The sequence below is a fragment of the Melozone crissalis genome, unplaced genomic scaffold (assembly GCF_028551555.1).
Source record: "Melozone crissalis strain CALT ecotype California unplaced genomic scaffold, PUWL_Pcris_2 ptg000019l_1, whole genome shotgun sequence".
Classification (NCBI taxonomy): Eukaryota; Metazoa; Chordata; class Aves; order Passeriformes; family Passerellidae; genus Melozone; species Melozone crissalis.
Genome location: NW_026535797.1, coordinates 21,257,237 through 21,273,274, shown reverse-complemented (window position 1 = coordinate 21,273,274; position 16,038 = coordinate 21,257,237). Strand labels below are relative to the sequence as shown.

Sequence of the window (16,038 nt, the reverse complement as noted above, 5' to 3'; positions counted from 1 at the left end):
GGAACAGATTTATATTTTAATAGGCAAAACCCTGCTTTCATCTGACTAAAAGCATCTTAAAAACTAGACACTTTTCATAATGCTAATTAAATAAGAAAAATCTGACAAGAACCCAGGTCAGATGACTGTCAAATTCTTCCCCTCCTTCTAAGTCTTCTAGAAAAGAAGAAAAATTAATTAAAACTCATCTTGATATGACTAACAAAATAGTTTATCAATATGTCTCAAAGAATGGATAGGAAAAATTACAAGATTAAAAACATTACAAGAGTAAAAGAAAAACAGAGAATCCAAAATGCCAATTCACTCCATCATGTTGCAATTAAAAAACAATCATCTCACACATAATTGCTTGCTTGACTTGGAAAATACCCAACAACTATACCTAAACATGGGTAATAAAGCATGCCATGCCATTCTCCATTTTGTGAAGGAAGCTGCTTTAGAATTTAATTATTAATCTTTAAATTGATTCTAAAATTTAACTTGGCCACAATATTTAACAAAAGCAAACCTGGATGTCAAGCTTGTGCTGCCTACATTAATTGCTCCACTCAGCTTCTTCTATTTGCAAGAAAAGTATTGGGCTATTGACACAGGGGTCTCTTGGAAACAGCTTCTGATGACCAGGTCAGAGTTATCTATTCTTTTAAGTATCTTAATTCTCAGTATCTTCAAATCTTTGAACTGTACATAAGAGTTAAATAAAATACCACAAAAAATACCACAAAAAATATCTCATGGACAGGAGCCTGCTTTTTTTTTTTCTATTTGCATATATATTCTGAATTTGTGTGTACAGCTCAGATTTTAAAACAGAAACCTGCTTTATTTTTAGCAGGGCAGCTTTGAGTCATCTAGTCTACAATTCTAACACAGTTAGATTGTCACAGAAAATCACACTTAGTCTACTTCACAGCAGCATTCCCAGCATAAAGCTCAAATTTACATTATGTATGTAAATTTAAAAACTGTCGTTGCTACAGTTTTTAAAATCATGTTAGTTCTTCTGAAAAAATTGTATGTGTCATACCTAAAGCCATTATCCAACCATGCCAGAAACAGGGTAGCAGAAAGAAAATTTTCCTTTGATTCCTGCCAACTTGCTATTATTTGTGACCCATCAGTCTCAGCTCATTCTAGATCTCTGGATCCTAGAACATGCTTAGTGGAAAACAAGGCATACAGTTTCTTACAGAATTACTGCAAAGAATTTAAAAAGTAGATATATCTTCATCAATAGCAATGGTAAAATTTGATAAGCTCCCAGTTTAGAGGGCCAAGGCTTGTAATAAAAAAAACTGACAAGGTTATGAACCTAACTAAATAGGCAGACAAATGCTTACTTGAGACTAATTATTTGAGAATAATTTCTTGGAAGAAAACCAAAACTTTTCATATAATGTAAAGTATGTAATTGTCTAAAAATGCAATCAATGATACAATATTTAAGTATTAGATATAAGTGTAGCAGAAGTATATTACTGCAGTGTTCTTGGCATTTTGTATATTTCCATTTAATAAAGTTTTGAAAGTAATAGCTGGAAAAACTTCACAGTGACTTAAATAGGCAATCCCTAAAGACTTAATCATGTGTTACCATCTTATGTCATTTATAAGATGGGAGTAGGGCAGATTGTTATAAGCAGCAGTAGTTAGCAACTTTTCACAGCAATTTTAAAAGGTAATGCATAACACCATGTCATCAAGATACCTGCATTTCATACATGATAACCATTCCCAAAATTAATGTGGGGAACAGTTTCTGTAATTAGACTAATGCTGAATCTTGGACTACCTCACAATTATCTTTAGGAATATTCATAAGCAAAGGATGCAATAATCTGAGATCAAATTCCCTCTCACAACAGTGCAGGGGCCCATGTAGACACAGCTGGACCGCAGTGAATGATGCAGATGAATTCCTGTAATGTGCATCCCCCAGGGAGGCAGAGCTGATTTCCTGGGGTCTCAGCTTGGTGACCAGCTCTGACTTAGCAGAAGAACAGATCTCCATGGCAGAGTTTAGGGGTGTTCAAGCAGCAGCCTCCCAATCCCCTTCCCAGGAACCCTTGCCCTCACTGCAGCAACAATTCACCGGCTCATGACGTATCTACTGAGCTAGCCTAGGTGACAGCCTGGTAAATTAAAATAAACCAGCACCTATGTTCTCTGTATTCCAGCCTACAGGCTGCAGCAATTCAGCAGCTGCTACAGAATAAACTCACCCATTTTGAGATCACAGATGAGAACTGCTGAGGCCACACAGCTCTCTTCATCTGTCACACCCACTGTAGTCTCTATTTGTATACAATGTCTTTTAAAAACTTGAATAATGAATACTAACAATGTTAAACATTAATAACAACAAGTTTCCTTTTTCATTTAATAATTATCTACTACAAACTATGGAATTAATCTAGAGTCATGCATAATTTACTCCACAAAAGATGCAGAAAATCATAGCTAATCTTAAAAGTTCCAGTGATCTCTCAAAAACTGTTTTTTAAAAACTAAAACCCATTTATTTTATTTACAAATTAAGAATATGAGATCACTGATTTCAGGCTGTATTTTTAAAAGACAAGCTAACCAACTGAATTGATCATACAGCTCACTTATACCACTACAAAGACAATAAGATAAAGATGTATTCTTAGGGTTTACAAGTAAGTGTCAGCACATTAATGCTACAATTGGCAGAACAAGAGTAAATCATTTTATTGAATTAGTTTATTTGTCAGACTGTAATGTCATGAAGAAGCTCAGTATAATTGGGAGTACTCATTTCACTTCAATAGGATCTCTATAAACTTCACTCTGCTTATACTGATATGTATGTAATATAAAGTATGTCTTCCATAAGTAAATACCATTCAATTCCACAAAGTCTGCATCTAACTCCTACAGATGCCTTAGTAAATCAGAGTAGTCTTCTTACACGAAAAATGGAAAAAATAAAACTGTGTAGAAGCAAACAAGTTGAATACTGCAGACATTGTTCAGTTAGTTCAGTGAGGATGGAGGAAGAGTGGAAGATAGATCCTTAGGAACAGGATCTTGCATAGCAAGGCAAAGGATGAAGAATGCAGCTATTACACATAAAGGTCTCTTCCTCACTCACAAGTGAAAAAAACCCCCTCAATTAAAAGCAGAACACAAACACAGCACTTGAAGTGAGTAACTACCAGCTTTCAGTACTTTGTAGGTATAGTACAGCAAAAAACTAAGTGGAGCTGCTGCATATTTTTTTTGTGCTTTAACAAATTCATATTATACAAGAGCCATGTTTTTACCCTTCAGGTCTTGTCACCATTTTGAATAGAACTCCAGCAACATGAGATAAATACTCTGGTACATTTTCTACTACAGTTGAGATGATAACAGGCCTAATCCCTCCAAATTTTATTTTGCAGAAAGAAAAATAAAACTGTGAAACTCAGTGCATATCAATGAGATCAAATTTTACAGAAGTTTTTGTTTGTTTGTTTGTTTTTTAACTAGACATATGTACCAATAACAAGATAACCTATAGGCCTACTCTTATGGGTCAGTGAACTGCTAATGGAGCAGTCCTAGGGTTAGACTTCTCTATGGGGAATTCATTGCATTATCCCATATCCTTTCTTTGAAAAAAGCAGCACATAACGCTAGTCACTGCAAAAGCCACTGCATCACAGTCTGTTCATGTGATTGACAATTTGTCCCTTTGAAATCATGCTCAGGATCCTAAAAAAAGCACTACTGTACCTCCTCACAAATCAGTCCTTACCTCTGTGCACTGTTAAAAAGTTTAAGTAAATTCCTGTATTAAATTTCTATTCTGGTAAACCACTATTACCTCCATCATATCCATAAGAAAGAGAAAGATATACTAATTTATTACAGGCCTACAAAGTAAGTTAGCAGTAATCAAAAGTAGAAAATCAGACATACATCCTCTTGGACTGAGCACAAATCATTGAAGGAAAGAAAAGAATGGTTTCAGGCAACAAACCTGTGGATGCAACAAAAAAAATGTGTAAGGAACTTATACCAATATATTTAAACTTTCTGAGGGAAGGATTTCCAGGAATAGTACCTCATAAAACCTGCATGGAGTTCTTAGCTAACAGCAAGATTGTCGATATTTGTGTTAAGGGGGGGGAAGTATACTTCCAACAGGAAGCATTCCAAACATGCACAAGAAACCTCTCTAACTTGGCATTTCAGATTTCCAGGGCAATTAACTCCCCACTGTATCACTTCACTTAACATTAATTAATTGCTAAAGATGTAGTTATGTAACTTATTGAGTTGCTAAGGATAAAACTGCTCCCGAGCTCCCAAGGCTTGAGTGGCACGCCAAATTAATATCAGTGAAGCACAGGGATTTACCCTCTCTTCTGAGATTGCCAAATCAAGCTCTCATTCTCCTTCCAGTGTCAACCAGTGGGAGCAAGTCAAATAAATGTCAGTCAAGCCATCAGCCCACTGCCGCATGGAAAGTTTTATGGGGCAAAATGTTCTGACAAAGTCCCATTGTCATTCTACACACAAAAATATCGGGGGATTCACATCATGGCACCTTTGGAACCAGGACCCCTTACTGTGGGTTACAGATTTTTGCTGAAAAGGAGAAATCCCAGCCTGCACTAATTACTGCATTGCCTAGAAACAGCTTAATTCTCAGGATAAGATAAATTAAGGAACGTGCTAATTAATATCACTCATATATAGCAAGTTAAAGCTGGCATTGACTCGGGGAAAAACAATCAAAAACCAATGAAGTTTGAGTTCGCTCATTCAGCATTCAGGTAGACAATAGCTTAGAGACAGAGTCGAAATTCCTTTGTTGCTTTTGAAAAATCCAAAAAAGTTTTTACAGCTTCAAAACAAGATGTTATGATAGCTAAAGAGGCATATAAGCTGAGTCAAGCAGCAGGCAGATGAAACGCATACCCAGAAAGAACCAACTGCCACCATTTATATAGTGCCTTCTGATTCCATGTGGGTGACCGATGTTTGATTACTCCAGAATATGGAAACAGTTTCTCATCATTGAAATAAATGGCCATTTTGGATGGATGAACAGAGGCTGCATACACACGCCGAAGCTCACTCAAACACACTGAAGAAGAGAAAGTTTCAAGGTTCTATCTGAATGGATTTAGCAGGAATGTGATGGTACAACTCCTCTGTTTTTCTAAAATATGTCACATCCAAAATCACTTTGAAGGTTGTCTTCCTGCAATGCTATTGATGTTGCTGGCCAGGAGCAAGACCTGAAAAAACAAGTGAATATGGTTCTGGTACATCAGACAGACAAGTCCATGGGACCAGCAGTGAACCACTCAATTCCACACCAAAGTGATGCACATAAGGACATTTTTCTTTCACTGCTTAACAGTTACCATCTAACAAAGTCTGTTCTCAAACTGACAGTGGTGTAACCGGAACACTCATTTTTGAGAGGACAGATTTAGGGACCTGGCATTGCAAAATCTGAAAACCAGAGTCACAGGCTCCTCGAACCTTTATTTTCTGACGATCCTGATATTGGCTGAAATTATATTCCCAGGTCTATAAATATACACAGAGTTGTACACAGCTACTTTCCAGTTTACAGAAAAAAGTCCCACTATCAGCAGCCTCAACAAGTCAGGTCCTCCAGTCCACTGCTGATCCATAACCACATAAACAATAGATCATCTTCCTTCACAAGCACAAAAAAAGCTTGACAAGTTCCCAGTTTTGTAATCTGGGGGAAAATTTGCTTACATTTTTGCAGAGTTTGTCATTAGGATGAAAAAGTTTTGTTGCTTTTTTTGAACTGTCCACATGCCTCTGAATAAGGCTCTGAAAATCATATTAGCTACAGCTGAGTAAAAGGTCTGGCAATTTTCTCTAAGACAAAAAAATCCAAAAAAATATCTAGGCAACTCTCAAATGTTACAAAATTTCTCTGACATCTGTACTGATCAGTTTAGGCATTACAGCAGTTTCCCAAGCTGCATGTTTTAATTCTGATGAGGAAAGGCTGTCTGCTCTGTAACAAGCAGGGACACATCCCTGATTCAGAAACACACGAGTGACAGAACACGCTTGAGAGAGTAAGTAGTTCAGGAAACTGATGTCACTGGCATGTGGTACTGCCTGCTGTGACACCATCAACAGGACATCATCTCTGCCAAAGTGGGAATAGCCACTGCTGTATTTCCAGAGGGACAAACTTAAATGACTGTTTTTGTTAGCTCTGAGGCATGTTTTGCTACTCCTTCAGCACATACATATCTCATTGATTAGGACTCATCACACAGAGTATTGAGGACAGGTGTTTAAGAAATCCACTTAACTGACTAGTAGCATTTAAATTTTAGTAAGGTATAAATAAGAAAAAAATAGCTCTAAGTCTCAGCACTTTGTCTGGTTTATCTTATTTTACATGGAACAGGATTGAGAAGCAGGTATGTGCACTTGCAGGACAGCACATGGCACTGACAGAAGACCACACTGAGAATGCTACCCCAGCAAGACACAAGCGTGTGAGACCTGGCACAGAAAGGAGCACACACCTCAGGATTTTTTTTCTGAAGAGAGGGTAAGGTTATTACCCCTGAGTTTATTAAACCATACCAAACAGAAAATCGTTTAGAGACCTTTTTTGTACATTTTCTTAAAAGCTGGATTAAACCACTGAAAATATTGGAAACACATGTTTGATGGGGCCACCAAGCCCATATGAGCAGAGCTGCTTAAGGAATGAAAATGAAGCTGCTTAAAGAATATCAAACATATGGCCAAAACTAACTCTGAGGAATTTAACATTCCTGTCCAAATGGTTCAGAAAGCAAAAAACCTACCTCTCTGAGCAAAAAAAATTACCTATTTCCTTTGGGTCAGAAAGATACAGAGCTAAATGTTCTTTGCTTCACCAAGTAGGAGGAAAAAGTTGTTTAGGGGACTTACTTGCACTTTCTTGGAGTGATAGTCCAGAAACAGTTTTTAGAGAAAGCTACTCATTGTGTAAGTGATTTTAAGCACACAATTAAGCAGAACATTTCTAGTCAATAGCATGATTGATTTCATAAAAAAATGACAGTTCCTGCAAAGTTCCATCAACATGAAAAAATTGAGAGTATGCTTGGGGTGACCCCTCTGGTAGCCTTTCCATTTTCTCCATGCCAGTTATGCATGTTCAATACATTTTGAAGCCTGCTACTGAGCCAAATCTTGCCTCCTGCTATGCCTCAGTCTAATCTACTACAGAGAAGTAATCCAGAAATTCTCACAAGTGAGGAAAAGATTAAATTCATCACTTATATGCTCATTTATACAAAATGACAACAGAGTGAGGAGGAAACCACCAAAGTACTGATGGAACCCTTGTGTTATGGACCTTGTAGATTACATTCAGTAAGAACTGTTTAACCAAGGGCACTTCTTGGCAAACAGCAATAAACTTTATTTTAAAAGCACAGAATCAGTTGCAATGAAGCTACTTAGATGTTTACAAGATTACAGCTCATACTGTTTATGAAATGCAGCTCTGTGCCTGCAAGTATTCTTTATAGATAAATTTTTAATTTTACATATTATTTTTGGATTAAGTATGAAGTGACCCAGTAGACAGACGTGCTTAATGTAAATCCAAAGTTTGGCTAATTACACACATAACAAGTAGTAAAAATTTAAAATACTTCTAAGCCTTTAGAGCATACCACTTTTTATAAACAAGCACAAATCTGTTCATTTTTCAAAGCTAAATTCTCATGCTTATGAGTTCATTAGAATGCTAAAACACACAATCCCTTTAGATTAACAGAACAATTTAATAATAATGGAAGAATGAAAATTTGGATTAATTTACAAGTGCTTGAAATAGAGACTCTTATTCAGAAAAGTGCCATACTTCCCTGATGTGAATTCAAAAGTTCAACATAATTTAGCATATTATTCTGTCAATGTTATCCCACATTTAAATGTCATTCCAATCAACACTTTATTTACTCTTAATAAAGATGTACTCTAGCTTAAAGCCAAACTTCTTTAAAGTATCTAATGACAGGATGTAGGCTTTTCCCAAAAATGTTGCACAGCTCCAAAATTGAAAGGTTACAATTAGATGGCAAGAAGTAATGCAGAAAGAAAAAGGGAGTTATGATGCTTTTGTCAGGTGTCATTATACAAACATTACTGTGAATTCCCAAGAGTTATCTATATGAAAGTTTCCCCAAAATTCTATTTTACATTTTTCCCTTTACCTGCCAGTCCTACCAATTCAAGTTGAAATGTGTCAAGCCACATTCTTCCAAGCTCACATTGCATCAGCTGTAATAAAACTTGTGTAATGAGAATTTCACAAATCTACCAAGGATTAGTAAACAATACAGGATTCTCTAGCTGCTAAGAGAGATTCACAGCAACACTAGAGTTGCTAGAACAAAAATAAGCTATTAAGAAACAGGACAAATATCAGGAGCACCCATTCTGAGGATGAAGACTGTGGCATTCTCTGTAAGTACTTTCAGAAAAACAAGAAAGAAAATGTGTTGTTTGTTGCCAAGGTCGTGTAGTTGAAAATCCAAGTTATAAAATTCTATCAAATTGAACTTGAAATCCAGCACTTGTGTTAGAAAGATAAAACTTCAAAGACTATTTCTTGCAGTTCTAACCTCAGCACTCTAAAACCAAAAGAAATGCTGATAAAAATCATGCAGATACAGCCTGGTCAGCAATACTTGCCCTCTCTGCATGTGTAAGCTATTTGCTTTACATACTTTAAAGTCATGAGCCCTATTAAAAGACTCAGAATTTTTTTTTTCCTTTCCAGATCAATGTCTGCTGTTAGATGGGCACAGACTTAACTAAAATTACAGAAGGAAGCTGAGCAGCAGTAAAACACTGTCTCTAAGAATCTGAATTTAGTTTGTTGGCAGAACCCTAAAACAATACATTATTTATGAACTGTATGCAGTTACATGTATGCATATTTTATAGATTTAATATAATGGATCCAATCATCTGGAGAGATTGCAAGAGCTCAGATTAAAGCAAGATGTCACATATCATATTAGATATAAAGCCAAAATTTAATGAGACAAGTAAAGGTCAGAGAAGCACACTGCAGTTTCAATTTGATACCCCTACACTTCTTGTTCTTCAGCATGCATCACAACTTCAAACATACAGCAAAACTAAAAGTTGGTATAAAGGGATAATTCCAATGCCAAGCTAACAGGAAAGTTAAACGTTGGCTTCTATTCCAGAAATGAAAGGATTACAATTCAGTCATCCTCTCTAGTCCTCATTTTCCAAAGTATTATCAAGCAATTTTTAGCGACTGATGCTTGATCAATTGAAATTTGATCCAGCAAAGTTATCAACATGCCTTATTGGTGGGTTAAGGGAAACCCAAAAACTGTGTCTAATAGTAATACAGCACCTTTAGAAGCATATTACCTGCATTTTTCACTGATTATCTGGATTCCATCCATTTTCTGTACTGTATTGCAGTCAGGAAAGCCCTTTGTTATTGCTTTTACCCTCTTCCTGTTGTTTACATTCTGTCCCTATTTTTCCAGTGAGTACTAAAGTCTCAAACAAAAAGATGCTTCAATAAGACTTGTGTTTAAGGCCCCAGAAGCGTCGTAGTTACCCATCTTTATTTTGCAGGTGAACAAATTTACATGCAAGAAGAATTGGAGTTGACAAGGGAAGCAGATTGGTAAGGAAGAAACAAGAATGGGACAGTGAGGGAATACAGAATCAGAGCAACATTTGGATTTTTATACCCTTTTTTCATATTACTTATTAACTTTTCTCTCAGTTTTGTCATTTGTCTCATATTCTGTCTCCACTTTCTTCACTTCTTTTCATCACCATTAGTCTCCTAATATGAATTAGTATTTCTGAAGCATAATTTGCTGTTAATTTAATCTTATTAAGGAATGACTAAACTGGTGTCTCATTTATTTTATCTTTTCCATTTTTATGCCTGCTACTGTCATTTCTGGAATATATCAATCACTTTCCCCCTGCCCCTTTCATATCATGAGTCAAGCCATGAAAATAATGATTCCCTAACTCTTTCCAGGATCAGTTCAAACAACTTGAATATTCCAGAAAACCTAACCATAATGAGCTTTAGCACTGCCCTTCAATACTTTCACATTGTTCTTGGTACTCCCTTTCACCATTTGCAGGTATTTTTAAGCAATATTATTCTACTGATAAAAATGCTTATATAACACACTTTTGAAGAGTGTGGTATTTCTGAATTTCTTCCTCTTTGTCATTTATCCTCCATCCTCTCAATGTTTACTCCAACAGTCTTCTGTATTTCTTCTGCAACAGGAATTTTTCCTTTGGTCTTTCCTTTCCTTTTACAGAGCTTTCCCTCTAATGTATGATGTGACCCTGCTTCCATATTTCATTTCCTAGAAATATGTCTTCTCCATTGCACCTTAGAAGCATTTCTACAAAAAAACCCCAACTTTTTTATTGTCCCTCATATGTCCAGACCTTTCTCTTTTTCTCACCCTGCTGAGATACCCTGTCCACAAAATGTCTGCTTTGGGCAGTCAACAGGACCAACCTTCAGCTTTCTGATTTCCACAATGCTCTCCAAATACTGTTCAGTCCTGCAGAGTGCCACACACTCTCCTGCTCTGCTGCAAGACAACACTGAAAAAACACAGAGATTCCCTTTTGTACCTTACCAGCCAAATCCCTCCTTCATGGCTGCACTTCACATCTTTCCTTTCTGTTAACATGCTGGAAAAAAAATAAAATCTAACTCTGTTCTTCACAGCTTAACTGCAATTCTGGTTAATTCTTTGTAAACTTCTAAAATCTTCACTTGCTTTATAGTTTATGCTACTTTAAATTTTAGTTCCAAACCCCATGATTTAAGCTTCATTTTCTTCCCAGTTTTCTTCATAATTCCAAACTTCTTCCTATTGGCTCTTTCTGTGATTACCATCACAAATTTTTCACACATGACAAATACAGTATTTCTAAGACTTTTTTTTCTTAAAGAAATTGGCTTACCCTGCTCAGAAACAGAGAGAGCATTTCTTGAGTAGATGATACTACCTTTGCAGGTACAAAGGAAATATCCAAAATATATGAGCAGATGTAACAGATGATGATGTGTTCATACACCATGAGCAGATGATCACCAGATGATCACCATACACCATGTAAGCAAGCATCTGACAGGTTCATTTTCCCTTTTTAAACACATTATATACGCTAAAGTTTCTCCACCCATTGCCTTTGGGTATTTTTGTTTCAACATAGTGTTTCTTTTCTGACCTTTAAAGAGGGTCTATCTATCTGAAACAAACAATTCCATAACCTTGAGCTGTTTCCTAAGTTCTCCCTTTTTTAAAATTTGATCTTTTTGTTTTTGCACTTTTCCTCTTACACTCCTCTTTCCACTGAGAGCTCAGCTTTTAAAAAAGCAATGTGTCAGACTTCAGGGCCTATTTGTCATTTCCAACCATTCGACTCAGTAGCATTTCATTGTAGTCAGGCTTCCAAGGATGCCTTTCTTTAACATCTCATTATTTCTGTCCAACTTTTGAACAGTTGGAGTAACCTCTTTTAGGTTTTGGCTCTCATAGCACATGTTTTCAAGCTTTTCCCATAATGTTGAGAAATTAGTAAGAGCTGTATTCTTAGGACTTCTTCCCTGCATCGTCTCACAGACAATGCACATTCACTCCAAGTGTGGCTACCTCAGCACTCTGAACTTATTTATTGGTCCTTTACTTTTCAGTCACCAGATAAGCTTCCTAAAATACCGTTTCTTTCTCCCATTACTTTCAACAAATTAATACATATTTAAGTTGGCTGTCTCTAAGGTTACTTACACACTCATTCTCTCCAATAAGCCAATGAGTATTGCTGCAAAAACTCTTCCAGAATTTCTAATTTAATTTTTGATTTACATTTCAACTACTTTTTCCCTATCATTCCATATTTTTTTCTTCTGCTAAAGCAGAATAACAGCTTCTTTCAAGATTTCCAGAATTCACTTTTTTCCTCTCTCTCATTCTCCCATGTCTCTTTTTAAAGTCTTTTAGTGATGTTATGTTATTCATGCACAACTGTTTAAGTTTCAATCGTATTTAAAACAGAAACTAGGAGATGACAAACCTTCTGGAGACAAATACAATTCCAGATGGCAACTGGAGCTGAATGAGGCTCCCAGCTCTGAGCCAAGATAAAGGAAACATTCACTGACAAATCCTGATCAGTGTAAGAAAGGCACATTGACACAGAAATACCTACATTACACTGATTGAAATTTCATCTATTTCCTTGACTCTATATGGATTCTGTGTACTTCATAGTACAATTATTGAACAATGCCTGGACTGATAGATTAATGACAGTTAAAGAATGAAACATAGTTTACCAATAAACTAGCCAATGCCACAGAGGTCACTTCAAGGAAAGATGGAATTAAAATCCTGGGCTCTTTGAACACTTTAGGGTTTAGAAACTCAGAGTTTATCATATACATTCACTTCTAAACCTCCCCATACTAAATGCAGCAACAGAAGGAGAATTTCACGTCTCTCAATTAATAAACAGTTCCAGAACTCCCTCCAAAAGGTTCCCCTCTAATCAGCTGTCAGGAAAAGGCATCACCTTTACACCATTGCCATAGGTTAAGCAGCAATGATATCTAACAGAAAATTATTCCAATAACTTGAGCTCCATTGATCAAGAGATTTTTCAGAAATATCAAAAGCAAAAAATTGTCTTGATCCCATGGTTAAAAATAAAGCTCAGAACGCTGACTATATTTTAAAAACATACCCATTTCAGAATGACAATGCTATATACATTAAAACATACGCAAATTTGGTTTTTTTTAATTCAAAATATTTTCAAGACATTTGGGGTTTCTGAAAATGAAAACTTTAGTAAGTAAGCAACAACTGTTTTGTAGAAAGGAGCAGTAATTATGACAATAATTTTTCCTTTTTATGGGGGGCAAAGGGAGGTGCAACCTTTATTATAATATAATTTTATTTCTTCCAAATGTGCATTTAATGCTATCTGGCAGTCAGTTTTAACTACATAGGGAGCCTCAAAGTTAATATGCCAGGATCACTAACAAGAAGCTCCTAAGTGCCAGTTGTGTATTTTTAACAGAATTTTTACATCTCTCATCATATGAAAATACGCACACAGGTATATGCTTGAAAGTGTTGTGACAAAAGGCATACTTTAGTTATAGAAAACCTAACACACCTGCAACTAAATTCATCATTACTGTTGTTCATCATACCCATAGCCAGAAACATTCCCATTGTATAAAAGAAAGTTTTATGTTTCAGTCTTTTATGGACAAACTTTGAAGTTCTTACAGGATAAATATGGTTAGAATCACAGAGCAATGCAGGCTAGACAGGACCTCTGCAATTCTCCAGTCTAACATATCAGTCAAAGCAGAGACAGCCTCAAATTTACATTTGCCTGACCAAAGGACTCATCCTGGTACATCATGAAAATCTCCAAGCACAGAGACTCAACAACTTGTCTGTTTAACCACTGTCGTTGTGACTTTTCCCAGTGTAAGATTCCTAACTGCAGCTAGCAACCTTGTCCTTGCCTCTTCTTCCAGCACACATCTTTGACAAAAGCTTTTCACTCTTGGTACACTGGAGGTGCAGCTATAACCTTTGCAGAACAATTGTGAAAAGACTAAAGAGCACAACTACAAAACAAGTCACATACAACACTACCAGCATAGGCTGAGCAACAGAATCACAAGTAGCCACTCTGCAGTGCTGATGACAAAACAGACAACACAGAGCAGATCCAAACACAACACTTGAAATTATCAATCATTCTTTGCAGAGGAAGAACAAACCTGGGCCACTTTAACGGAATTTTGAGTGGAACCACCAGCATGATATTCTACTTTGAACTTTTTCACAAGTTCTTCAAATCTGTTAAGAAAAAAATAGAGAAAAAGTTAAACTCTGCAATTTTTTTTTCCAAAACAAGCAATGAAGATTAGAAGTAGATGACATCATATTACTTGAAAACAAGAAATTCACATAGATTGACTGTTACACATAATGCAAGCAGGAAAAATGCATTTTATATTGTGATTTGGACAATCTCTAAGTATGACATCAAACTGAACTCTTCACCTAAAAGTTGCAAGTGGAGTAAACAACCAGGGGGGAAAAAATTATCTGGAGCATAAATGCAACTGCAAACTGTTAGAGCTGAACTGTTAGATTGGTAAAACATACGCTTGAAGAAAAATTACATAAATGAAGATATTCAGATGCTTATTCCACCTCATTAAATTTTATATTCTGTTTCTAGCTTAAGAGAGAAGATTGAGGAGATCTGGTGCCTAGCTCAAAATTAACTTAACCCAAACAGTAGTGCTATATTTTAAGATTTCATATGAAATAGACACATTTAGGTGAAGAACTTTGATGAACAAATCCAGCAGTATGTGAGAAAATTTGGTAACAGAAAAGGTATCTCCAGGTGAACTTTCAAACCCTTCAAGCCATCCTACTATGAAAATATAGAATTCTCTGTCAACATTCAGTAGTATATTAGGTTTGAATACTAAAACAAATATTTGAACTTTTAACAGAAGTATCTACCCTCATATTTCAGATCACATTTTCTGGTTGAGACCCAGTGACTGTAAGGCACTGTTCACTGTGTAGGATATGTGCTACAGCTCTGATCAGAGGATACAAGCACTCAAGAACAGTCTCCTCTCTGGTCACAGGCTCTAGAAAAGGGAACTGGAATGAGGGAGTAATGGAGTCTGCAGGAAGGCTATGCACAAATACTGCATCATGCCTTTCAATTCCAAGTACACTTCAAAATGAGCGGATCAAACAGCAGGACCAAGCAACCTCAGAAGATGTCAGACTCAGAAGTACTCCTGCAAGCCAGTCAAAATGTTTACAGTAAACTTTGTTTGCAGATGTGAGGTTCAAAATTACTTTCATTACCCTAATTTTAATAGCATGTATTTGCCTTTAATGCTTATTAACAACAACAAACAAAGCTTGCCCAGTTAGATGTATTCCAACACATTTTATTGTGTTTACCTTTAGCATCATTTTAAGGAGTGACACATCTTTATTTCAATCACAGTGCAAGTTGAATGCTATCTACCAACTCCACCCTTTCTCTCCTCCTCACAATTCCAATCTTCTAATATTATGTGAACAACAGCTTTGGGGATACATTTGTCAAATAGTGACTTGTTTGTTTAAAACGTTTTTATTTTCAATATCGTCTTATTAACAAGATCATTTTTCTTTTTACAGTACTTTCCATTTAAAGTGTTTGAATAATGAGCTACTTACCCCTAGTGAACTATCAATGGGCAGACAATTAGAAAGAATCAAGAACTAAATTACTACATATGCTTTTCACAGTTATCCACACTACTAATTATCCACCAGTTCTAAGTCAAGCAATTGAAACTTTAAATGATAGCAAGTAGCTGAAAGTGGGAAAAAAATAACAAAACCCAACAGGTCTCTAAACAATTGCTTTTCAAGCAAAGACAAACCATTATGAACCAATTAAGTATTTTGGCAATACTTTTTCTTTAATTTAATTGACATTTTACCTTTTCACTCAATTTGAGTATGTACTGTGCAGTCACATGATTATTTCTGTATTCTTGTATATCTATAAGCATGCAAGTTGATATTTTAATTCTTTTACCTAAAGGAAATTCAAGAAGTTTCCATGTGCACATTATTTAATGGCATGTTAAACCTTGCAAACACAGTATACTTGAGTTGAGCACCCATGTAAGCAACTCTACGTCTAGGTAAGTACGTGTTCAAATAATTATCTTGTAGTTCAAATGAAGAATAAAATACAGATTATCTGAATTTGGAGGAAAAAAAATGGAAATTGCCATAAAATAACATCTGTATTATAAAAATTTCAAGGTGACAGCTATGCAATCTAATAAATAATCTGAACAAATTACTTTACAATTACTTAATACAGTAAGACAAATGAATGGTTACACTA

At 35.9% G+C, this 16,038-nt stretch overlaps 1 protein-coding gene across 2 annotated transcripts in view; it reads right to left on the bottom strand.

Moving 5' to 3' along the window:
- ADK (adenosine kinase) overlaps positions 1 to 16,038 on the bottom strand; it is a 265,868-nt gene that overhangs the window by 180,641 nt on the left and 69,189 nt on the right. For both annotated transcript variants that reach the window (XM_054277423.1, XM_054277424.1), the window contains exon 4: positions 13,874 to 13,952. In XM_054277423.1, the coding sequence (XP_054133398.1) occupies positions 13,874 to 13,952 (79 nt within the window). The remainder of the gene's footprint in view (positions 1 to 13,873; positions 13,953 to 16,038) is intronic.